The 25,695-nt window shown below is 53.7% G+C and overlaps 1 protein-coding gene across 1 annotated transcript; it reads left to right on the forward strand.

The window, feature by feature from the left end:
* The first annotated feature begins 1,607 nt into the window (after positions 1-1,607).
* Positions 1,608-23,804, forward strand: LOC310880566 (uncharacterized protein). Its single transcript, XM_083796622.1, has 6 exons — positions 1,608-7,912; positions 8,245-8,357; positions 8,667-8,722; positions 9,006-9,406; positions 9,795-9,894; positions 23,503-23,804. The coding sequence occupies exons 1-6, from the start codon at positions 7,904-7,906 to the stop codon at positions 23,796-23,798; spliced, it is 975 nt and encodes a 324-aa protein (XP_083652748.1). The 5' UTR covers positions 1,608-7,903; the 3' UTR covers positions 23,799-23,804.
* The last annotated feature ends 1,891 nt before the right edge of the window (positions 23,805-25,695 follow it).

The raw sequence follows: 25,695 nt of genomic DNA on the forward strand, positions 1-25,695 counted from the left end.
CCAGGACTGGCAGTGGTGAGGTCTTTGTGTGAACACAGCTTCATCCTCCTCCCGTCCCGTGGTACCCAGCAGGTAGGGACGGAGGGGTGAAGCGCACCCCGACGCACTGAATTGGCGGGTGACTTGCCATGTCAGTGGGTGGAGAAGGCTTCCCAGACCTCGGTGCTGAGGCTGGGAACGGGCTCGTCCCCTCTCCACCTTGTAGGCTGTGGGGTCTCTGCCTGCACTGGGGTCTGGGAGGAGCACTGTTTTCCCCTCTAGCTTCTATTTGGAGACCCACAGAGCAGGGTCAGGGCGGAGGGGGAAGTCCTTGCCTATGGAAACCCCCCTCCGGCACAAACACGGCCGTGTTTCTCCTTTCTCAGGTGGGTTGAGCTCACCACAAAGGAATCCAGGGTAGTGCAGGAGATGCCCCAGCCAGCCGCTGCCGGTGTCTGCAGGCTCGGTGGGGCTGGTGGGAACCCAACACCGCTGTGCTGGGACCTGCCAGCACCCACCCCGCTGCCGGCACCCGTCCAGTCCTGTCCTCGTCCCCCTGCTGCGCGCTGTGACCGCCAGCCTCCAGGCGAGGCTGAACCTCCCAGCAGGGTGATCCCAACGGCAGGGCATGGGGTCGACCCAGTCACCTCATGTGCCCTCCCAGAGGGGTTTCATTGCCTCCCCTTTTATTTTGGGGAGAGAAACCTGCAGCCACCGCCACTTCCAGTTCTTGGGGCACAAAACCCATTTGCTGGCAAAGAGCAAAAGCCAAACCAAGCAACAGGCAGCTTTAAGTCTTAGGGGAATTTGGAATAATTTTCCTGATGATCCTGTCCTTTTATTTTTTATTTTTTAACTACAGAAAAAAAATGCACCTGCTCATCCTCACATAGATATACATATATATATATTTGTTGTATTTGAGATTATTTTGATGGGGGGATGGCAGGGGAAGAAGTGTCTTAACTAAAACCCCACCCCTGCGCAGCTCTGCACCTCTGGTCCGCATGCAAAATGCTGCCATGCAAATGTTTTACTAGCGCAAAGACAACACTTAACAACAAAAAAAGACTCCACAGCAATGCCTCGGCTTTTATTCCCCTATTTCTGCCTCCAACCATGCATTTGGTGCTGCCCGTGAGCCCCAGAAGCTGGGGCAGGTGGGAGGGGTATGGAGGGAGGGCACGCAGGTGGCACTGGGGAAGGTTTGTGACCCCGGGGCTCTTCTCCTGTGACGTTTCCATGCTTTGTGCAGAACAAACCTGGCTTTTGGCAGCCGGGAGGCGCTTGTATCATAGCAGAAAAAGGCTGTAAATAGGAAAGCACTGCATCGCTTGGCGGGGCTGTGCGGGCTGGACTTGATCGTTCACTGCCCGAGATGAGCACAGCGAGAAAAAATGTTTGGGACCTGGAAAACTTGGGTAGAAGGTTTATTTTTCCGGTGATGTTTTTTGTTTGTTACACAGCCCCCCAACTCCGAAACTCCCCTACAACTTTTAATCTATCTAATATTTTGTAATAAAATTTTATCACATGGCGACGTTGTCTCTCTTCTCTCTTCCCTCCCGTTGCAAATGCTCTTGTTACCTTTGCCTGCTGCTGCCCGTGCATGCATGTGTTGATTTTATGGGCTTAATAAAAGGAGAAAAGCTTTTTGTTAGGCTGGGTTAGGCAAGAAGGTAACCGAGCGGGGCAGGATCAGTGCGTGGCATAAACCCACAGCACCAGGCAACACAGTGAGTGCCATTATGTGGCTGAGGCTGACAATTTGGAGGAATGCTGAGCGCTTCCTCCAGCCGACATTGCAGTGCCGTGCAGAGAAGGAGGAGGGCAGGGGGCACTTTTTTTTCTCTCTGAATGCTTGGCTCGTGGAGGGCACCCCAGCCTGACCGCACGCTCCCACTCTTTGTCCTGGAAGGGGAGAAGAAGCATCCCTGGGCCAAGCAGGAGTGGAGCACAAGCATCCTCCTCCAGAGGAGGGAGACAAGACAAGGAAGGACAGGAGGCAGGACAAGGAAGTGCTGAGCTGGGGAGGTGGCGGTCAAAATCCCCTTCTGTGTCCTTCTGTGTGTATATACACACGTTTATACATATGCAAACAGACAGCTGCGCTTCAGCCGGGGCTGTTGAGCTCACGCCTTTTGCATGCACGCACCTGCACTTACAGAAACCTACAACTATTAAAAATATGTATTTGTAGGTGCATATATATATAGATTATCAGCCTGTATACATACATATATGTGTAATATATATATAATATATATATATACACACATATACAGGCTGGACTAAACAGCTCTTTATAAACTGTTCTTGGCCGGACCACATGTGCTTTCTCCAGCACCTTTGTGACCACTTTCCATGGTTGCCTCCTGGCTACTCTTGTGTGGTCATGAGCCTTATTCCGTGTTAAAAGCAACAATTTCTTATTGCTTTCCATAGGCCTTGCATTATAGTTATATTTTCCATGGAAAACCTCCTCTTCCTCCCAGCAGCTAAGTTCCCTCAGCTGGAAGTGTGTTGTGGTGCTGAGGAGCTGTCTGACACCCTTCTCCTATGGCTTCTAGACAACCCCCAGGTGTTGTACTGTTTTTCTCTCCAAGTTCTCCTCCTCCCTTGGCTGTTTCCAGACGTTGCTATTGCCCACAGGATGACCTGATTAAGACAAGGGGGAGCGGGACGTCCAGCCACACACCTGTGAAGCCATCTCCTGCTCTGCAAGTGTTTGCGGGAACTTCTTTTGATGTATGTTCTCACGCTGGCTGGTGTGGACGGAGCCAAGATGCTGTTCCTCTTTCTGAACACCTTCCCAGCTCCCGTGGTGAGAGGCGTCACCTGCCCGAGCACCCTGCGCCCCATCCAGCTCCTCCTGCAATGCACTGCAGCTTGCCCTTTGGCGCACCATTGCACCCCGGACTTTGGCTCTGGCTGCGAAGCCAAGCTGTCCCTGGTGAGATCAAGAAGAAGAGGAAAGATCTGCCGTGATGTCATGAAAGTCCAGAGAGTGGCTTTTTTATTGCATGTGAAACCAGAGTGGCTTTCCTCAGCAGAGCTGCAGTGAGGAACCCACAGAGGGCATCACAGCGTGGATGGGGCTGCATGGCCCCTTCTCTCCTCATCTGTGGTGGTGCTGCTCCATGGGATGGGAACGCCCCAGAACCATGGGCCACAGCCTTCTGAGCCCACTTGTGGCCGTCTGTCTCTGCTCACTGATCGCTATCCCCCTTGCCAAGACTGATTTCCTCCATCCTCAGTTTTGAGGGACAGGGCTGGCTGGAGCACGCGGAGGACAGCAGGCAGACGAGGGCAGCGGGGCTGTCCCCGCTGGAGCACAGAGGAAAGGGGCTGCATGCCCCTGGTTCCGCATCTTTGCCTTTTCCCTCTCCCCAGCCCCAGTTTTCCTAGGGGTGGTGATGCTTTGCTCCACCCTGCCACTGGTGGCCCTGCTGCCATGTGAGTGAGGGCCAGCCGCTGTCTCAGGGCTGGTGGGGACATCTCGAAGGCAGGCTGGGATGTCCTGGGAGGACACAGCGTGGGGAGTTTTGTGTTGGGCAGCACCAAGGGAGAGGTGCAAGACCCTGGGCAGGGTCCTCAAAACACAGAGGAGAAAGCAGTGATTAAAAAAAAACCAACATCCTCTTTCTCCAGACAGGACTCTGGCCCACAGTTCAAGTCAAGCTCTTCCCAAGGGGCCTTCAAGACAGAAGGGCAGTGCACAAGGGCCTCATCCTGCCAAAAGCCCCTCTCCTGGCCTGCGGACCCCTTAGTTCCCCCATGACTTTCACTGCTGCAGCCTCCCCCCACTGCCGGTGCCGTCCTGGCCTTGTTTGTGCTCCGGCGATGAAGCAACGGGGCTGTAAAACCCTGCCTCGATCCCGCTGCCTGTCCCTGCATGGTTATGGGGCTGTAAAGCCGCAGGAATGCCAAGATCGCGGCTGGTCAAGGACAGGGAGGGAAGGAGGAGGCGGGGGGGAGACAAAAACCTGAGGTAGGATCCTGGAGGAGGGGGCCCAGCCTGCTGCGCTGGGCCTCCACGCCCTGGGGAGCACCCATGGGTGCCCAGGGTTTCTTGTCCTTGCCTTGGAAGCAACTCTGGGAAGTGATGGGAGACGATGAGACGGGTGGTGGGGTGGGCTCGGTGGAGATGGGCCATGTGGAGGAGATCTGGAGAAGACGGACGCCCACAGAGGTGTCCCAGGCCGCAGGGCCGAGGTTTGCCGGTGGCCATGGCAGTGACTTTCAGGGTGGGATTGGTGTTGAACTTTATCGGTCCCCCGGTGACTAATGCGGCCCGTCTGCCCCGCCGCCGATAGCTGTCTCCCCAAGGTTATGCTGTTTGATGTTTTCTTGTCCGGGGCTGTAAAGTTATCCATTGACTCGGGAAAACACAATTAAGGGAGACAGAGCTGCCGGGCGGGTTGGTCAGGTATCTCTGCAGCTCAGCCAAGGACGGCAGAGAAGCGGCTACCGGTGGGCACGGAGAAGCCTGCCTGCTCCCTGCCGGGCCCCAGGGCTGGACTGGTGCTCACACAGCCTGGGGACAGTGGGTCAGCCCTGTGGAGGCCTCAGCACCCTCCCATCTCCTGTAAAATGCAAGGGCTGGAAGGGGAGCAACCAAGGAGGGCTAAATTTTGGAGACAGAGTTGGAGAGAGGCCCGTGGCTGCTCCTCCACCAGTGGGAACGACGCCGTGACAGCAGCCACGAGCGCTTCCCTTCCAGCCTCCCTTATCTCCTCCGTCCCGAGGACTATAAACCCCTCAAGTCTCCCCGTGGAGCCCTATCATGTAGCTGAAGCCAGGACCGAGCCATTAAAGTTAACTATTACCCAAAGTGAGTGTTTATTTGGGGTAATAGAGGCCCTGGGGAAAGTGAGGGAGGGGTGGAGGAAGGCTCTTGTTGCTTTTTGGCAAGATATGGCCAGCCCTGCAGCGCTGGGGCAGCCGGCAGCCTGCCCTGAAGTGGTGCTTGAACAAGATGAATGCTTAAATAACGGCAGGCAAACAGCGCTGCCGGGAGCAAGCTGGCAGAGCCCCGGCCACCGCCGGCTGCCGAGCCCCAGCCAGCCCCAGAGCCCAGCGATGGGGACGCCTCGGGGTTCCCCAGCCATAGGGGTCCCCATCCCCTGCTCCCTGCAGGGGTGTCTTGTCCCTGTGGGAGAAGAGGTCTCTGCCAATCAGACAACTTTGGGAGAAGTCCTCCTTTTCCAGGTGTTTTCTCTTTCCACCTGCGCACCCACACCCTATCTCCCACCACTTCCCAGCTCCACCATGTCATATATCTCCCACCCCGTCCCACCTCCACCAGGACAGCCCCTTGTCCCACTCCCTGCCCCCTTGGCCATGCAGATATCACACAGGGAATGGAGCCAGGGAGGAAACATCCACATCCACACATTTCCTTGGATCGCAGAGTGCCTGGCAGGAGGCATCACCCAGCTTCATGCTGAGCATCCCCAGAGCAGCGGGCTCCTTACAACAGTAGCAGTGCACAGAAATGCTGCGGTCTTGGTGCCACTGTAGTGTTGGTGGCTTTATGGACCAGTGGGGTTGTCCAAGAACACCGGGCGGTCTGAGCCCCAGAGGGAAGGTTCTGGTGGGGAACATGCAGCCAGCCCTGGAACCACTTTGGGAAAAGCCTGGGGAGCAGAAGAGCAAGGAAAGCATCCAGGGACTTTGGGAAGGACAGAAGAGAGCAGTGATGGGATGCAGAAAGATGAAAGCCACCTGCAAAGCCTTGTAAGGGATGCAGAGCCCATGAAGCAGGTGGATCTGATGAGAGGCCATGCTCAGGCAACACATGAGCTGCAGGACCAGCACGGAGACACCGGGGGACAGCAGCTGACCATCAGAGCTGAGCCGGGGCAGTGGGAATTCCCACGAGCTCTCTAGGGCCAGGACAGCTGCTGGCCCTCACCCCGAGCATCCCAGTGCCCACCGTGGTGGGACGGGCTTCTGCTCCTCCTGTCCCGGGTATGTGCCAGCAGCGGAACGGCTTCCCACAAACGGAAGTCCCCAGGGGGACTCAGCCCCGCAGCTCCCACAGAAGCTTCAGGAGAGATGTCGGAGTTATTGATGCAACAACGCTGGGAGAGGAGGAATACGAAGCTCAAGCCACGGCTGAAGCTCCCATTTAAAGCATCTCCTGGAAGATGGATGGCACCAGCCCGCACCACCAGGTTTGCTCGGGCTCCTGGCAGAGTCAGGTCTTCGTGCCAAGGTCTTGGGGTCTTCTCCTTTGCTGGTTTGCAGCTGGGATGGGTTTGCAGCTCCCAGGGCTTGGAGGCAGCCCTGGGCAGCAGCTGGGGAGGAGCTGGTGGCCCTGCCTGTCCTGCTGTGCCACCTAGTGGGACACCAGCCCTGCTCCCGAGGGGCAAAGTCCTGCTGGGGCAGGGGACACCAGCTCAGCCCACTACAAATCACCCGGGGAAAGCCTCATTTTATCCCCACTTATCCTTCTGCAGCTTGTGTCCCACAGCCCTTTCTGGTCCCCCCAGGGGAAGGGGACACAGGATCAGGTCCCTTCAGGACTGGGATGCTCCAAGTCCAGCCCTCCCATCCTGCGTTATGTGTATGCCCCCAGGAGGGCCAGGAAAACAAGAGAAAAGCCTCTGACCCTATTGCCTGGCTACTTTCAGACACGACCTGGAGAGCAACACTCGTGTTTGAGGGCCCTGTGTGTCCATGGGTCCTTCCCGCAGGGGCTGGGGCACCCTGGGGACTGCAGCTGCACCCACCAAGGCAAGGAACATCAAGGCAGGGCGAGGAGGCTGGCCAGACACCTCTAATGGGGCAAGAAGCTGCCCATTTGGGGCCTGTGGGCCAGGTGGGAAGCTGCAATTCCTTGCAACCAGCTGGGGCTTTGGCTGGAGGCAGGGCTTGCTTTCCTGCAGCTAACAGCATGCAAGTAAAAGCTGGTTTATTGTCTTTCTGAGCTACAGCAGGTGGAGTTCAGCTTTGAGGAGCAGCTTCAAAACCGAGAACGTCTGCTGTGAGATCTCCTCAAAGTGAGATGCTGCCACCCTAAACTCTTTGTTTCAGGGTCTCCTACCAGCGAGATGCCACGCAGGTGGATAAGATTTCTTAAAGCTGTGACTTCAGAAAGAAGACAGATTTCTAGCCTGTTCCACCCCATTATCAGGCACCTGTAGAGTCCTCACACAGGAAGCCTCAAAGCTGCCTCAGGAAACACCCTGACGCTGCCATCAAGAAAGAGTTTGCCAAAAATGCCACACGCTGCTTCTACAGCTTCTGAGGGCAACTTTTCCTGATGCTGATGGCTTCAGCTTTTTGGCAAGAAATGCTTATATTGTCACCCAGAGGGCTGCTGAGTGCTTGGAGGACCCTTCCCCTGGGCTGGTCCATGGCTCCTGTAATTAACACCATCCATCATCAGCGGGGACAGGGCTCGTCAGGAGGTGTGATCAGGTTGTACCAGCAATTGCATTGCTCCTAAGGAGGGTGGGGTGTCCCTTTTGAAAAATAGCCCCATCGTTAGATCTGAAGCATTAATTGAAAACCAAGCCCGGTGGGCAATCCCTTCAGAGCTGACTGATCTCTCCAGAGCTTTCACAGATTTGCTGGAAGAGAAGTGGAGATGTGTTGTGCCTGGAGAAGACAGTCCTGCCCCTTTAAGGTTACCCCAAGGCTATAGGAGGTTTTGCAAAACATCCTGAACTTTTCTTTGAAGCTCATTTGGGCTCATGGTCCTCCAGGGCTTTCCCGTTCCTCCTCTAAGAAGATTCATGAGCTCTGCCACAGAGTGAAGGGCACAGCTGTCCTCGTTGGATTATACCCACAGGGAGGGCGGACGACAATTAATAACGCTCATGAGCAAGGAACAAAGCAGGGGCCGGGGAAGGAATCAATTAAGCTGCCTCGTAGCTGGGTGGCATTTGGGGGAGGACACGGACGGCTGTGAAATATGGGCAAGGTGCTGCAAGGCTCTGCTCACCCCTCCTGCAGCAGGCTGCGGTGCTGGAGGGGGGGCACTGCGGGAGGGAGCCCCCAGCCCGGGTTTGGGGAGGTCTGGGGCAGCCTCTTACACACAAACACCGACCCAGGAGGGTCCTGCATGACCTTCAGAGCACTGAGCTCCCACCTACCAACACATCTCCAGAGCCGCCGGGTGCTTCAGCGGGTGTTCAACACACAAATGAGCTTCCATACTGCTCTGGTTACAGCTCTGGGGGTATTTGCCAGGGACCAAGTCCTCCCCAGGGCGATAGCAACCCGGGGATGTGCATTAAATGAGCTGTTTTACAGGCAGCAGGTGACTGCCTCCAGCAGCGCAGCGAGAGCTGCTCAGCAAAGCGGCCCCGCGGCCGCAGGGACACACCGGGGGAGTTCGCCGGGGACTCGATGTTCGCTGCCACCAGGTACGATGAAATTAGTTGGACATATCAGGGGAAATGCACATCTTCAGGGTTTCTGAAGGAGGAGGGATTCTTGGAGAAGGACGGGTTTGTGGACCCGGGTTCACAGGGCTCTTTGGGCAGCGGGACGCGCGCTGCTGGCACCACACGGCTGGGTTTGGGACTGGCTCTGCAGGGCAGAAAAAACCCATCCCTCAGTCGTGTGTGGAGCCGAGCAGCACGAGTGCCCACGTTTCGATGGCAGGAAGCCTCATCTGATGGCTTTCAATAACACAGCGTTGAAATATCGAGGCAATATGGTTTTCATTTCAGGGTGTTCACTGCGTTTGCTGGGCGCAGAAAGACACAGTGGAAAACAAAGGCGGCTGGTAGGTGACATGCTATTAGAGCCATTAATCACCATTAAGTACTAATAGCTGCACACTGCCTCCCGGTGATACAGGTACTGCAGCCACCAGGAGAGCACAATGCGGCCCTGACCTGGGGCTCCAGGACAGCTTCACGCTCTGCTCGGCTGCCAGGAAGGGCTTCAGCCACCAACCGTGGCTGCTCCCGGCCTCTGCCCCAACACACACGTGCTGGAGCTGGCCCAGCATCCCTCCAGTGCCCTCCAGTACGAGGGTCCCTTTTCCCACTGCCCCTCTGTGGCAGCTTTGTCTGCAGGAGCACGCGACGACACGGCTCCATCTTCTCGAGCTCTTCTCCCAGGTGCTGGACAGCTGCTGCCAGGTCCCCCAAAGCCACCTCCTCTCCAGCCTCTCCTGATATCGGGAGCCCCAAACTGGGCACTGTATTCCCCAGCTGCTCCCCCAGCCAGATCTTGTCACCTGCAAAACCAACGAGCGTCCGTCTGTCCCCTTCTCCCTGTTGCAGGTAAGGACACCCTGTGGGAAAACCCCACAGCTCGGACCACCGAGGAGCCCCCCCTGCCAGCACAATCCATGGGTTCCTTCCCTCTGGGCACAGTGACGGGATGTTTTTTGTACAGTAAGATGAATTGGTTGATACTTCCCATTCAAAAGCAGCCAAATCAAGTGACCAAAGGTGGTCAGGTAAATCTAACTGCAGGCACAAGGAGGCTACTTCTGTAGAAAGGTGAATTTTTAGGCTCCCCCCAGCCACCCACCACCCATCCTTTTGTACGATGAGGACAAGAGCAGCATATTTTTCAGCGCACAGCCCTGCTGCGTGCTCACTCCCACAGCAGCCCAGCAGATGGCAGGTCTGTGCAGCAGTGGCTGGAGCAGGGACAATCCGAGGTTGGAAAGAAGAGGCTGAAACCACTCTTCTCCCACTGAAAAAGCTCCCATAGCTCCCAAAGCTCTTCAAAGTCTTCAGTGCACTCCCAGGAAAAGCATGTCAGTGTTTCTGCTGCTTGCTGCACGTCTTCTGAGCTCCTGAAATTTATGTATTTATTTTTTTGTTTGCTTTTATTTCCAGCCTCTCTGCCAGTGGAGGAACGTCAAGGTCATATTTACATTTATTAGATTCATCTTAATAGGAAGGACAGGAGCTACCAGAGAGCTATGGAGGAGGGCAGGTGAGCACACTGCCCCTCCTGTCCCCTCGTTACCATGGGTCACAGGGATATCCGTGCCTGGTCATTGCCTCGGCTGGGGACTGCTGACATGTCCTTGTCCCACTTGTCCCTCCATGGCGCGAAACGTCGTGCTTGGAAATCTCATCCACAGCAAAAGCTGGGGGGCTGCAAGAAATTTTGGGGTTTCTTAAAGGGGTTGGGCTTGGGAGAGAGGCATAACATTGCCAAAAATTTCTGTGTATGTGCCCTCACCTTGCCCTAGCCCTCTATCTGCGGTGGCTTGAGACTCTCCAAAAAGAGAGGAGCCCCCCTTCAGGAGACACTTGTTCCTCTTCTCAGGCAGGCTCCTGCCTGTGAGCCAAGTGCCTGGCACTTGTGGGGCTGCTGGTCATGCTGGTCATGCTGCATGGCGTCTGGGGCTGCAGTGGGGAGAGGAATGGCACAATATTCAGATCCCCTGACTCGCTCCTCTGCCTGGAGCTCCAGCCATGCCCATCTGCCAAGGGTTTAAATCTCTTCTGCCTGCCTTTAGGTGTTTATTCTGATTCAGTAAGCAGGCTCCAGGATGGCTTCAGCTGTACCCGAGCACCCCGACGAGTGGCACAAGGCTTACAGCCACCCTGCAGTCCCCTCGGGGCAGCTCCTCCTGCCTCCCAGCTGCAGCATCGCCATGCGGGGCAGAGCCGTGTAGCTGAAGACAATTCCCCTACAAAAAGCTGACGCTGCATCCAGGGCATGTTTAGAAATTAATGTTGAAATGTCACCGAGCTTTGGCATGAGGACGCATAGCACAAACCCGTCATCAAGTGCTCCAGCTCCTGGGGTTGCCGCAGCCCCAGGAACGTGTGAGGGGATGTGGGAAAGGGCTGGGAATGTCGTGGGGACCCTGCTAGCTACCTACTGGGGGAGCCGACGGGAGCTTCGGGATGCTGAGACCTGCTGTAAGAGTGCCCGTGGCAGCTCTTCCCCCCGAGGGGTTCACAGCCCAGAGGAGACACTGGAGGCTTTGGCTTGAAGTGCTCGAAGATCAAAGCCTGCCTGCAGACCTTCATCCCAGCGGGCAGCGGGCAGAGGGGTGGGCAGACAAAGAGGCAGCAGACGCGGTGACCTTTGCATCCTGCGCCAAAGGAAGCGGGAAGAAAAATGCCAGCCCCACCAGGTGCTTTGCCTCCAAACCCACTGCTCGCTCCTGCTGCTGCGCCCCTTCAGAGGTGCCGAGAGCCGGCGCTGGCCTTGATCTGCGCCCGCAATTTGTTTCAGTTGCTTTATTTTTAGGTTTGTGCGAAGGTAGAAAGTGATAAATAAATAAATAACCTCCCGCTCCCACCCCCAGCATCCCAGATCATGGCAGGATCCTTGTAGACTCAGCTCTGCCAGTGCAGGAGTTTTCCTGTGAATTCCCCCCATGCGATCCACCTCCACCTAGAGTCCTGCTGTGCAGGTGGGCAGGACACGGGTTTTCTCATCCCGTATTTCTGGGAATGGGGCACAGACTTTCAGGGTGGAGGGGCTGTGGCCTCGGGAACACACCTTGCTTCCCCCACAGGTGTTAGAAACCTTCACTCTTTAACCTGCATCACAGCCACTGCCACCTGCCTGGGGTTTTTCAAGACCTAACGTCTTGCAGGCTGCAGATAAAATATATAAAAAAAAAAAAAAGAAAGAAAAAAAAGTCCCTCTCTGCATGCTGGCCTGTAGGAAATAAAGGGCACAGCCCTCCCTCTGCAGCAGCTCTCAGGTAGCTCCTGCCTGCACTGCAGCTCCCCTCACATCGCTGTTGCAAGGTGTTGCTCACGCATTTTAGGATGCCTCCAGTGTAATAAATAAGAAATGGTTTGATGCCAGCAGTAATTAGTGCTCACCCTCGCTGGGGAGGAGGCAGGTCGGTCCGGGTACCTGCTGGAGCACCTCTGCTTCATCCCAGCGGCCAGACAGCGCGTGGGGGATGCAGCAAGGGGCCCGAGCTGCCGCCAGGGAACCCTGCCCGGGATGATTTTGTGAGCAGGAAGGAAAGGCGCTGTGCAGAAGGGGCGCGAGGTTCATAAATCAGCCACTGCGGATGGCGCCGGTGGCGTTTACAGCTCCCCCAGCGCTGCCGGGGAGCGATGCAGAGCCTGTGTCCAGCTCGGCTCCCAGAGCATTTTGGCACCTCCTGTCCCTTCTCCGCTGCCAATTCCCACCCCAAACCCTCCTTTCTTAACTGCACAGAGCCACCTTGTCCCGCTGCCCTCGTCAGGGGCTGTGCTCAGCCCCCTCCACCTCTCCTGGTGGGGCTGATGGAGACGGCTCCCACGGGTACCTGGTTATCTCCCGTACCTGGTTATCTCACACGGAAGCAGAAGCAGCTCTTGGACTTACAGCCTGTAAGCACTTCACAACTCCCTATCTCCCCACAAGGAGACTTGCTGCCCAGCAGATATTTTCTCAGATCTAATAACTTCAGAGAACGCCGGGTAACCCCACCTGCGCTGGCTGTTTCTTTCCTAGAGCTTTGACAGCATTGGAGCCATTGCAAGCCAATATTTCTCTAATATGCTGTGATATCACTTACATCCTGCTAAAATTAGGGCTTTCTTCCGAGCATGCAGACAGAGCTGGGTCAGGGAAGGGGCCAGCTCCTCGGGGAGTATCTGGCACCATGGTTTGCAGACGCATGCAGGAAGGAGGACGGGAGGAGCAGGAGGGCCGCCTTCTCCAAGCCCAGCTTTCAACCGGGGCCCCTGCAAGCAAGCAGGTGATTTTTTTATTTATTTTTTAATCTTCCACTCAGTTGGCTTGTTGGACTATATTACCAGGAGAAAAGTGCATCATCATCAGTGTATCAGCTCCTACCTCCTCCCCGTGCTGTGGTGCTGTGCCCTGCTCAGGCTCACGTCGTATTCTTGCAGAGCACCCGGTCCTGAGCTGGGGTTTGGCCAGGAAAAATCAAAATATGGTTCAATGTGGGAAAATGGGAGACTCCTCAGCCTAAGCACAAGCAGAGAGAGAAGGTTTGAGCCGATTAAGCAGAAATCAGGGGTTGGTGTGGTCTGGAAAGGGTGAGGGAAGAAGGAACCTTTGCACCCTCCCAGACTTTTCGCGCAGCCCAAGCAAATCATTGTGTTGGGGTTACTGGAGTTCTGTGCTTCACGGTGCCCTTTAAAATGGAAAAAAAGAGCAGATGTCATTTTAAAGGAAGAAAATGCTGCCCTGAAACCAGGAAATCCTGAAGTATCATAAGAGAAGGTCAAATGGAAACACTTAAAGAAATGTCAACAGATGTCCTGCCACTTTCAGAGAGGATTCCCCTCGTGTTTCGGACTAGAGCTATCTGTCAGATTTGACCTCAGTTTGCAGTTACCAAGGCCTCTCTCCTCTCCCTTCCTTTCTGGACAAAATTCCCTGCAGACAGAGGTGTCACACAGCTCTGAGGAGCAGCCAGCCCAGCTGTGTGCCCCAGCTCCACGTCCTCTGTTCTGTGTGGTCTGCTGCAGCTCCCTCTGCTGGCGCTGCAGGGATGCTGATGTCCAGGGCAGGACAGTTAATGTGGGCTGTGTTTTGATCTCCTTTACACCCAAGAAGCAAGGCGTGATGACTTTCCCCATGCCCAGGTCCATGGGTAGTGTTCTGAGCAACACCTGCCTTCAAGGAGAGGTGCTACTTGCTGTCCCCGAGCACATGCAGCCAGGATGCCCAGGGCTTGGTCCCACCAAGACAGCTGCAGGGGAAGAACATGGTCTCATCTTGCCCAGGGTACCTGGCATTTCACTCTCAACCACAAGTCTGGGAGTTTCCAGGAGGAGGAGAAACACTGTGAGTCCCCAGAGAGATGGCTCCCTGCAATGAAACCACTCAATCAAAACGAGCACTGCAAAATCCACATTTTGGGAGCATTTAGTCCCTTGGCGCTCGGAGCATGCCAATGGCAGACAGCTTACAGCTGCTTCTGAAAGCCAGGGATTAGCCTAATTTAGCACGAGCTCGGATATCACTGGCAAAATCTGATTACAGGGATGTGCCAGGCTCATTGATCACTTCAAGTGGCACTGCAAAAAGTTGGGCTGACTGCAGCGTGCTCCCGCCCCGCGCTGCTTTATCAGGGGAACATGATTCTCCAGTTAGCTTGTATTGACGGAGCCCAGCGCTGCGCTGACAGCAGCGGGAGCCTTGTTTCGTATTAAAAATATACTTTGTGTTTACTGAAAATGATAAAAGGCGATTCCAGAATTCTGGATGGAAATGTACTAGATCCTGAGTTTTTTTCACAGCAAGTGGGATGTCAGCGCCTGTCAGACCCCATAAGGTTGTGGTGGGCTGGGGAACAGCTAGGCAGCATCTTGGCAAGGCTTGGATTCATGGCTTTAGATGGAAGGCGTCCTGGCCTCCTTCCCCCTTTCCTTTGCTAACATTTTCCCTGCAGAGAGGGCGATGGGGAAGGAGAGCCCCTGCGGAGCTCTTTTGTAGGACTGAGGTCAGCACCTCCATAGGTGTGCCCTGGGAGGAGCGGAGCACCTTGCCCCCATGACACCCAGCACTTGAGCCCACCCAGTCAGGAAAAAAAAAAATAATCTGTCAATATTGGGATAGTAGAAATTGTTTTCAGAGGGCTTTTTGCTCCCCTGGGGCAGGAGGGCTGTTACAGCCTTGTTTGTGCAGCGCCTCTGCACAAGGAGCAGTCCCGCATGTGCACCCATCATTTGGGAATTCCCATCATCTTGCAAAACCTTCCAACTTGTTGCCCTGCAAAAAGAAGAGAACCAGACAGGAAAACATTTAAAAAGCTGAAATAAAGCCTAGCCAGTCAGTGACCCTCTTGGTACTGAACCAAGATGCATTTTGGATGAGGAGCTGTTTTATAGATGACGGGCTGCTGCCTGCTCAGACGGGCATCCTGTGGCATGAGGGAGCTGATGAGGATGGAGCAGCTCCATAATGGGTTTTCCTGTGTGTCACTGCAGCTCCTGCAATGTCCAACGAAGCAAATGATTGCATCTGCAGCATCAATCATTTAGTGTCATTAGACAAGGGGCTCTGCCTCAAGATGTGAGCATCTCCTGCGTGGGAAATGAGCGGCTCAGCTTCACCTCATTGCTGATGCATCAGCAGGGGACCCATTATCCCCTGACAGTGGTCACCAGCTGGCATTGCTCCTGCCTGGAGGAAACCAAGCCCGCAAGAGCTCTCCTTGCTACCCAGACGTGCTCATGCCAAATTCCCCGGCAGGAGCAGCGGGGAGAAATCCTGGCAGGCTGCTCCCCAGGGTGGCGCTGAGCCTTGAGATCTGGGCATTTAATGTTTGGATTGGAGATGTGCAGGGTGCCAGGGGGCTGGGGGGGGGGGGGTCAGCACCCAAAGAAAAGGGCAGGAGTGTCCGTGCTGGTGTGTGGGCAAAATGGGACTCAAGGAGGCAAATCTGAGCCTAACGTGGGCACAAAGGAATGGACAGCAGCACCCCTGATGTGTGCCAGGCTTGCCTCTGGGCAGCATGATCAAAATCCTGGGTCCTCTGAGCAAGTGCTACACGCTCCTTTGCTCCCTGCTTGAGCCCCAGAAATAAACTTTTCTAATTACAGCAGTTGCTGAATGAGGTCAGTAATTATTCACAGCCCTGGAATAACACGTCCCCACGATCAGGCCGTCGCCATCCATAACGGCACGGTCCAAGGCATGAGCTATCACCCGGAGGTTTGCTCTCCTGGGGAAGCTCATTTCCATGCAGAACTGCTCCTCGTGCAATACGTCTGCAGGAGCGATCGCTGAACACCTCCGCTTCAGGGAACGGGACCAAAAAAGTGAGAAAAAAACTATCGATCTGGCTTTAAGCAGAGCTGTATCTATTAATCTGGGAACACTTATCACTGGGGGTTGACAAGAACACGAGGTTCCTGAGGCCACATTGACAGTCCTCATCCTCTTGGGCAAAGCCCAAGGACCAGGGAGCCCCTTCCAGCTTTGTGGTGAGCACCCAGCGAGGCAGGGAAGCTTTGCAGGAGGCTACGTCCCTGCGCACACACATTACTCCTGGCATCTGACAACATAGATGGGAAGGATAACACACACACAAAAAAATCATCCTGGGAAGCCCCAAGGGCATTTTTCATCTTATCCCCGTGAGCCCAGGCTGGCTGTGCTGTTATTAAAGGTGAGAGCACGGTGGCTTTTTGTCTCCCCAGGGGGATTTATTGCTTTGTTATTTTTGTCTTTCAGTAAACCAAAAATGACATGATGGAGCTCAGGGCTGACCGGGATGGGGGAGCTTTGCAGGGATTAAAAAAGCAGCAGAGAAACTCCTTGCTGGTTGAATATAATTTTCATTATTATTATGTTTTTTTTTTTTGATAGTGTGGGCACTAAATCTCCTTGCAAACAGCAAGGGGCATGGGGCGGCAAACTTACATCTGAGCCCAGGTGGTCTGGGAGGAGAAGGGGGCCCAGCCTCCAAGCCACACATCACCCCCTCATCCCCACCTTGGCACCTGCCCTGAGAGCCTCAGAAGCACAAAAAGGTCTTGGCCAGCTTCTTGTTTTATGCACGAGTGAAGTCCCTGGAGGAAACTTTAAGGTATTTCGGCATGCTGTGCGAGCTGAGGACACTCCCGGTGACCCCCAGGTGTGCTCTCCAGGGAGGCAGAAGGGAGGCAGAACGGCGGCGCACTGGTTTGTCCCTGCCTGCCTGGCTCTGTGGTTCGCACCCAGCTGCCAGTGTGCTAGATGAAGCAGTAAGCTGCTGACAGGCAGGTAATAGAAGGGCTCGGCAGGGTGCTGGCAGCCCTGGGTGCGCCCTCTCCCCAGCACGTGCTGCTGGTTCCTTCAGCAGGTCCGTGACAAATTCCCAAGAAGAATAGATTGAGATGTCTGGTGGCTGTGGTGCTGCACTCTGAGTGGCAGCCCTGGCCTGGAGCACATCGGCTGCGTTGTTTGATATCAGTTGTTTGCAAACCTGGAGCAAGCACCCTGTCCTCCCCAGGCCACAAAAGGTGTTAGATAGGACGGGTCCTGGGACAGATCTCTGAGAGGACAGACCTCCAAGAGGACAGACCTCCGAGGCAGACAGCAGGAAGCTGAGGGATGTGAATCCAGCCTTGAATTTGACTCTGCCTTTCCCACCACCATGCTATTTATCGCGGAAGGGCTCAGATGTCCCCCTGACACAAGATGTTGGCCAGATGGCGCTGTGCATTTGCACTTCTTGACCATGCCAGCCAGATGGGGCAGAGCACTCAAGGCCTTCGCCGTAGGGGCAGAATAATTTCTCCACATTTCCAAGGTCGTTCAGGTGAACCTCAAGGTACTGATGCATTTCCTAGCCTGAAAGAGTCTCTTTTCCAAGATGAGATGTACATTCGCCATGCATTTTTCATCAGACCTGTCTATATTCATTAATTGGATGATACGTCCTAGTTGCTGGAGATTGGAGAGCTCAAGGGATTTGGCAACGACTCCTCTGCTTTTAAAGTCCACGGTTACTCCCCTGGCTCAGCAATGGCTGGGAGAGGAGAGCAGTGAGTAGCATGGAAAGTTTTGCTTCTTTTTACCTCTTTGTAGTAAATATCCTTCCTCCGTGAGCTGAGAGGTGATGGTCCATAGGGGAACAACCCCACCTCTGACTAGGGAAGTGGCCCCTGCCATACTGGGGTTGATAAATACGACAATCCATATCCTATTTATTTTACAACAAAGAGAGTACCTCAGCCCTTTGGAGATCAAAACATTTTAGTGTGCGACTGAAAAAATCCAGCGTTTATAATAATCCCAAAATAGATTTCCTTGGGCAGTGGTTGCAAGCTGCTACTCCCACCCAGCTCATCAGAGTAATGGATAAGTGTCAAGTCAAGGAGGAAGGGCTGTGATTTAGCTGGAAAGTTAATGAGAAAGTAGGAGGTGTGGCTGGTCGTCGTGGTGATTTTTTTGTTTTGCTGCCCTACCTTGGACAAAAAAAATCTCATTTCACTTGAGCTGCTCTTTGCCACGACCAAAGACGCAATGCACTTTCAGGAAAGAACCTAGCCCCTGCACAAACCTTCCTCTTTCTTTTTCTTCTTGTTTCATGCTCTCACCAGCTGGAGCTTTGCAACCATCTGCTGGAACCAGCAGCAGGTGAGGGACACCCGGGTGACTCCCGAGCAGCAGTCCCTGTCCCCAGCCACCACCGAGAGCCATTTGTCTCGTGCTTTTGCGAGCATGAAATTCAAGGTGGCAGCTCGACATGCAGCAGCAGGAGGGGATGGGCTCCCCCCTTCCCTCATGGCACCTCTCCTCTCCTCCAGGAGGCCTGGGAGAGACGTCACGGCTGTGCCCCTGGTCCTGTTGGTCCTGTTGTGTCCTGTTGGTCACACCAATTTCCAGGTCCACCACGCAGCCTCCTGCCAGCCCCTTGCCAGCCCCACTGGGACACGGGTCCCAGTCCCCCCAGCAGGATCAGATCCAGCCCTGCCCCAGCTGGGAGAGTGGGACAGGGCAGGGGCAAGCCAAAGACCAGGAGATGGGGATGGGCCTCCTTTGGTTTAGCTCTGCAGCCACCCAGCAGTGCCATGACACTTCTTTTTTTTTGAGGTGAGGGATACTTAGGGTATCGAAGGAGTGTTTTTCTTTTATATATACACCTAGAAAATAAATAACTCTGCAGTCAAAGACTCCTTTATCCTTCTTCCAGTTCTTTACGATCCTCTGGGACTCTAATCATGGTCCCCGAACTGACTTTAGCCTCCTGACCCTAACCCGGGGATGCCTGCCAGCCCCAAGTAGGTGCTTTCTACCACCCCAAACCCAAATATTATCCTTCAGGACCCCTGCGCTTCTCACCACAACCCTTGCCATGGGATGTCTAAGGCCAGACCTGGGTGCACTCCAAGATCTGCCCACCTGTGGCTGGAGCTCTTTCAAAACCCAGCCAGAGCTTGGTTCTCCAAAGGGTGGTTTGCCCCAGAGGGTCCCAAGGCCTTGTTACTTGGCAGTAGCTGCTTGTCCTGGCCACAACTGGGCTTTTCCAAGAACTGTCACCGATGTTCGAGGTGGGGATGGCTTTGGTGTGGCTGTGCAGGACGTTGGCACCCATGGGACCAGCTCCTGGCTCCGCGAGGCAGGAGGGGCGGAGGGGTGCGTGGCAGCTATTTATATCTTAAAATTAAACCATCAGAAGAAATGTGGCGTGAAAGCCTCTCTCTTCCTCATGCACTATTTAGGAAGTCAGGGCTGCAAAGCGTCAGCCATTCGGGTTTGTATTCCCCAGCTGTTATGGGGGAAATGCTGGGGGGGGGAAGAACACGATGGATGTGTCCAGGCATTGTCCTGGCTCGGCACAGCCCCAGGTGCTGGGGGTGCCAGGATACCCTGCAGCTCCCACATTCCCCCCTTTTATTCTTTCCAAATGTAAAGGTTGGGAGGGTTTGTGTCTGACTGAGTGCATTTGTTTTGTGGGGGTGCAGGCATGGTCCTGAGACCTGTATGGCAGCATCTGGGTGATGCACAGCAGCTTTTCTACAAAGACCTCCCACAAGCTTTTTATTTTGCTCCCCAGGGAGCAGGGTCTCTGAAAATCAGGCATCTCCAAGCATCCCAAACCGGGTTGCCCAAAAAATGCAGCCCTGGGAATCCCCGGTCCCTCTGCAAAACACAGACCTGTACCTTGCCCCACTGATTTTGTGGGGTCAGGCTCTGCTGTGACCTCCACCAGCACCGAACCCAGGATTTCCCCAGCCAAGAGAGACCTTGAGAGGCTTCAGCAGTGGTGTCTTGTGGATCCTGCTGCTTTGCTGCAACACGGGAAACTGCTTGCTTCTGTTTGCATATATTAGTCCTGTGATGAATTGCACTCTCTTTGAATTTTTTTCCCTGCTGCTCATGCTCATGGCTGAAGTAGGAAGCTGTCTCTTTTGATTTACGCATCCTCTTTATGTGGGGTGGAGCCCGTGATTCAAAAACCCATTTGCTCAGAGACTTCTCTGCCTCATTTTGCTTTCGCCCTGGGTTGTGGTCAGTGTTTGAAAGGTCACGGGGGGGGGGGAGTGACCTTCCCCTGCCCCGTGCTCTGTGCTGCAGCTGCTCAGCAGGGCACCAATTAGCGCCGATCCTCAAGTTCAACAACATAATACCCACGCAATTTCCCGAGCGCTGCCTTTTCCGGAGATTTTGGTTTCAAAGGCATTCCTCTGCGGTCAGGAGAAATGCTACAAAAACATGAGATGTGAGCACTCGCTTCTTGTTTGCTCGCATTTCTCTGTGCCTCGTTCACTGCGAGGTCTCCAGGGTGTTGGTGGAAAGAGATGGAAAGAGAGCAGCGAGCGTCTGCTGGGGATGGGGGCAGCCTGGGAGGTGCTGTCTTTACAGATTTTTCCTTTTTTCTTGTTTATTTTTAATGCTTCTCACCAGCTCTTCCAGCATTGCACGGTGCCTCTCGCCTTGTGGAGGCTGCATTATTTTGTGGTGCAGCACTCTGCCTGCAGCAAGAGCTAAGTCCTGCGTGAGATGCTGAGCTGGGGGGGTCCCAGGGAAAGGCAGGAGCCTTTTCCGTAAAGATCAAGGTCTTTCCTCAGCCAGGTCCCTTTGCTACCCATGTTTCTACCCTGGAGCAGAGGCCGTGCATCACCTCCGCCGTGGGGAGGCCAGTCCTGTCTGCTGGAGCCCCGATGTGCCCCCACGTGCTGTGTGGGTCCTTGTGCTGTCCCCAGCATTGCAGCGCCCAGCAGCTCAGCAGATCAGTAATATTCATGGCGAGTGACTCCCCACGATGGGGCCGTGAAGATTAATGGCTCTGACGTGTGCCTGCTCCGTGTGAGCACCGCTGAAGGGCACCTATGGAGCGAGCTGATAAAGGTAGCTTAATGGGATGAAGGGTATCTCTCCTGATGAGGCTCAAGCAAGGCAGAACAGCCCCTGCATGCCGTGCATCATGCCCTTCCCACGAGGGCTTTGCCCAGCACCTCTCAGCGGTGGCAGCCTTGACCTGTGACTGCATCTGGCAGCATCACCTGTGCCATCCTCCCGGTGCTCGCCTTTGTCTCCCTGTCTGGGTCATTCCTGCGGGAAAAACACCTCTGTTCCCCTAGAAACCCCCCTCCCTGCCTTTTTCCCATCTGCCCAAAGGTTTCTCCGTGGGGCTCTGCTTTTGCTCCTGCCTCTGCCATCTGCTCGTCCCGCTGCTGTCGTGCCTGCCCTGCAGAGAGCCGGGAGCAGACCCAGGGCTCCTGGCGGCCGGCCGCCTCCTGGCACACTCGGGCTTTCTCCTCCATCAGGGCTCCAAGTCGGAGATTTTCTCTTTCAGCATTTACCAAACAGCTTCGGAGTTTGCTTTGCAAAATGTTTTGCTATTCCCTCTGTTGTCTAACCAAATGTCAGAGAGCCGTAATTTCCCAGGAGGCAGGATTTTTTTCTGTCTGCCCATCCTTCAGGCCGGTGGTTTCAGGGCTAACACAGAGCTTTGTGGGGTTATTTGTGGAAAAGTCTGACTCCTGGTCTCAGTTTTCTGGCCAAGCAATTCTTTACTGCTTTTGTCTGTGTTCTGGTTTCTCCGGAGGATGGGGTGGGCTATTGCCACTGAGGCCTGAGATGCTTTATAGGTTCTTCAATACTGCCCGTGCTCAGCTGGAGCCCAGAATCCTGGGCTTGTGCACAAGTGACTGCAAACAGAAATCAGAGGTGCAAATAGAAATAAGTTCCTACTATGCTTAATAAACACATAGTTATAACAAACACTAGTATCGCCTTAAGTGATTAAAACCAAACGCTCCACATAAGCCTAAATTCTTCTCAGTGTGATCTCTGTAACACTTTTTGCAAGTCATTCATCTCTGGATAGCAGCAGTATGTACTTATGCACTAGCAAGGAGAAATACCAAAGCAAAACATCCTGGTCACCTCATTTCAAGAGAAATTTTCGTCTGTCTTTAAAAGAAAAAAGGATTCTAGATACTATATCCATTGATCCTGACATTTTGTATATTAGAGTTTAGAGAATTTAAGAGATATTTAAGAGATATTTTAAGAGATATTTAGAGAATATCCCTTTTAAGGCATTTCAGGAAGATTTTGGGGCTTTATGAGCACACCACCTCCCAGCTCACTTGAACCAGGATTTTTTCCCCCAAGAATAAAGCACAAATTGAAACTGAAGCCAGAAGCCATGGCCTTCTCTTGAACTGAGTGCTGTGATCTACTGACCCAAGAAGTAAATATTGGTTGAGGTGCAGCCACAGCCGCTATTCAGTTGTAAGAAAACTAAATGGGTCTCCAGCAGCCAAGGAGTCGACGCAGATGTGTCTGCCTGACCTGCCGCCCTGCCAGCGCCGGGTGTCCTGGCTTGAGACCCGACGTGTGTGTCAGTGTGTAGATGTACAAATGTCAGGCCACCAAATCCATCTCTGCTGATGCGGGCTTGAATTCAGCAGAGCACTTTCCACCATCTGCTTAGCTCGTCTGTGCATCCCTCACTCTGGACAGCCATACCCCTGCTGGCTGGTGGGACCCGAGCCCATAAACCACCTCCTGCACGTGACGTGCTGGTGGCCAGCAGGGCTGCTTTCTGGGTCTGACCACAGCTGCATCAGTAAATCAAGCCCAGAAACCTTCCTGGCCATAAGCTGTTGGAAATCCAAATCCTTTGGCTTTCCTTTTTCAGGGGGTCTGGAAGAGCCCCTCGCATCAAGCTGCAGGATTGCAAGGTGGGGACGGGGGTGTCAGGGACTGTGGGAGACCTCATGCCCTGTTCTACGCCTCCGCTCCTGAGTCCTGCTGCAGAACCCCTGCAGTCCTGGGCTTGCCCTGCAGCCCTCGAATTGTCCCTTGCTCTAAGTCCTTGCATGAGAAAATCGAGGTAACATTTCGCATGCAAAAATGTGCTGCTCAGTGGCAGCCACCCCACTGTGTTCGAGACCGAAATGTCAGCTGGCAATAAAAATATTCCTGTAAATACTGTTTATTAACAGGAGAGGCATTAAACACATCTCATGCACTGTGCTTCTCCGGGCTGGTGGCTGAAATGTTAACGGGATGATGTCCTTCCCTCCCGCTACAAACTCGAGCTGCCTCCTCCCTCCTCACCGGGCTCTGGCTGTTTAATCTGATTTTTCTCGGTCTGCCGAGATTTACAAGCACATTTTTACTCAGCCGAGCAGTTGGGCTGTGCCATGAATTTTTAACTCCCCCGTGCCTCTTTCCAGCTCTCATGGCAGCTTCTGGGCTGCATGTGGTCCTTCTGCTCGGCCAAGCTTTGGTGGACAAACCCAAAGGCTTGGCTGTTTTTCTCCCACCTTTCTCCTGCTGAGGACCTGGGACCAAGCCTTGGCCTCGCTGCTGATGGCATTTTAAATTTCTTTTTATTCTTGACTTTCCTTTTGTTTGTCCCAAGTCATTGGTGGTTTACTCAGCTTGAAGCAGCCTCCCCTTATAACCTGGCATCCTGGCCAGAAAACCAGCAGAAATACTTTTATATGATTTTTGAAGAGCTCTTCTCACCAGAAGGGAAGTGCCAAACATTGCACTGTGGGCCCCATTTACACACACATCTGCTTTTTATATGCATTAAACTCCGTGCTAACACCTGCCAGCAAGATCGTGCCTAGCTTTTATAGGAACTGTATCAGCATGTGAGAAATAAGTGATAAATTTTACCTATAATTTTTTTTTTTTTTCCAGGGTGCTTGGAGAGGTCCTGCACCGGCGCCAGCCTTGACTTTGTGCGAAGGGATTTTTGTGCTGCTGCATTTTGGGCATGGCAGAGGATGCTCCAGCAGAGGAATGTGAGGTTTTCCAGCTCCCATGTGCTGCTGCTGCAGGAATTCACCAGCAGGGATGAGGCAGGAGCTTGCTGGCACCAATCCTGCTCCCCTCCACGCATCCCCAGGAACTCCCTGCAGCACCCAGCTCCTTCGCGCCGAAGGATGCCAAAGGCACGAGATGCTGCAGATAGCAATGGGCAAGCCACAGGGTAAAGTTGCTTCACCTCAGGGAAAGTAAAGCATGATGAAAGCTGCAAACCAGCTGTGTTTTCCCTTCCCATACGTGTATGCTTATGTGGCACGATGCTATGTGTTTATTAGTGTCTAGCCAGTAAATATTAACTTCATCTTTCACTGAAATGTAAAACTTGAAGTCATTGAAACAACACGATAAGGTCAAAACCAAATTATTTATTTTGTGTGTTGGAAGCCGTGTTTGGCCCCAGATATCCAGCACAGCGGTGTCAAAAGACTTTTTTTGATTTTCCTCCCTCTCGGTGGCTTTTTACAAGATGTTCTAGCTTCCCTGGCCCTCCCGCCTCTCCAGTGGAAAACCATTCTGCAGGAAACACCCTGGTCGTTTTTTCCTGAGGACTAACTGCACAATAAATGCTGCCTCATCCACTGAGCAGGTTTTATTGAATTACAGGGCAGGCAGTGTGCGGCTGTTTCTGCATCTCGGACAGCACGTGGGTCCTGCTGCACCTCCTCGCTGTAATTTGCCTTCCGTTCCCGTGGGTAATATATAATTACTGCGAAATTACACAGCACTAGCTGGTAAAATAATGAGATTTAGCTAAGAGTTGGGTCTTGGTTTGTCCTCAGTGATGTGTCTGCTATCCACGGGGTCTGTAGCCAGTCCCCTGCAGGTCCCTGTGGATGCTCTCGGTCATGAAAAACACGACGGCTGCCCAAAAATTTTGGCTCTGCAGAAGAGGGTTTTGCAGCACCTCACCCATCTGAGCCCCTCACAGTCCCAGTTTCCAGCTCTGCAGCAGCAGGACAAGGCTCTTGGGTCCCCGCAGCGATATTCCCAAGGTCTGTGCCCGCTCCCTGGTGCCACCGGGCAGCTGCTCCTGGCCCCCAGCTCCCGGCAAGTTTTGGGATAAAAAAATCTTGGGTTAGAATAAAACCCAGCATTAGAAATAGTTGGAAGCACTGGCCTTGGCCGGGTGAGGTGGGTCCCAGGGGATCAGTACTGTTGATGTCTAATAAGAGAGCATGGAAAAAAGCATTAAACAAACAGAGGAGCAGCTTAATTTCCCTGCAGTGCTTAGGCTGGCGCTGCCTGTAACTAATGGGGGTTAGTTATAGACTGTAATATGTTTTCCTCATGTAGGCAGAGTCCCGGTGGGTTTTCTGGGTGTTAATATCATCGGAACTGAGTGATTTAGTCTCAGCCGAGCAGAAGACGATCTCTCTCCGCCCTCTGTGCTCACGAGCCCCATCCATCCTTACGCACGGATCCTGCCTCCCGCCTGTCCCGTTACCCACCAGTGGGTGAAACTTTTCCTTTTAACACCACGCTCTTTTCTGACTGATGTGAGGTTTCTGCAAAGTTCATCGATCCCAATCTCGTGGAGCTTGGAAAATAGACATAGATCATTTTAATTGCCAAAGAGGAAAAACGAGTTTATTTGACATAACTCGGGCTGCAGCATTCCTTTGGTGGAGCATCGGGATCATTATGTCAATTAAATCATTGTATGCATTAAACCAAAGCAGGCTTTTTTTCCTCCTTGCTGGCTGCACAATGACTTATTTGATCAGATTCTCCGGTGTTTGAAATGAAAACGAGCATTTCCAAGTTTCCTAAGTCCTAACCATTACAGCTGCCCCCCCGAAAACGTGTCTGCCGTGCCTGTGGCTCAGCACCCTGTGGGGGCAGCATCTGTGGTGGCTCTTTGGTAGCTTTGGGATGGGAAAAAGGTTCAAAAAATCTTGGTATCAACTTATTTATGGTGCAGCCATTGGCTGCGCTCGGTGGTATTGATCCTCAGCATCTCAAAACCCAAACACTGCAGCATCTCCAGGCTGTTCTGGGAGCCTGCCAGCTCCGCACTGGTGGGACTGGGTTGGTGCTCCAGGGCAGCTGGTTCCGTGCCACCCC

The sequence above is a fragment of the Anser anser genome (genome assembly GCF_964211835.1).
Source record: "Anser anser genome assembly, chromosome: 13".
Taxonomy (NCBI): Eukaryota; Metazoa; Chordata; class Aves; order Anseriformes; family Anatidae; genus Anser; species Anser anser.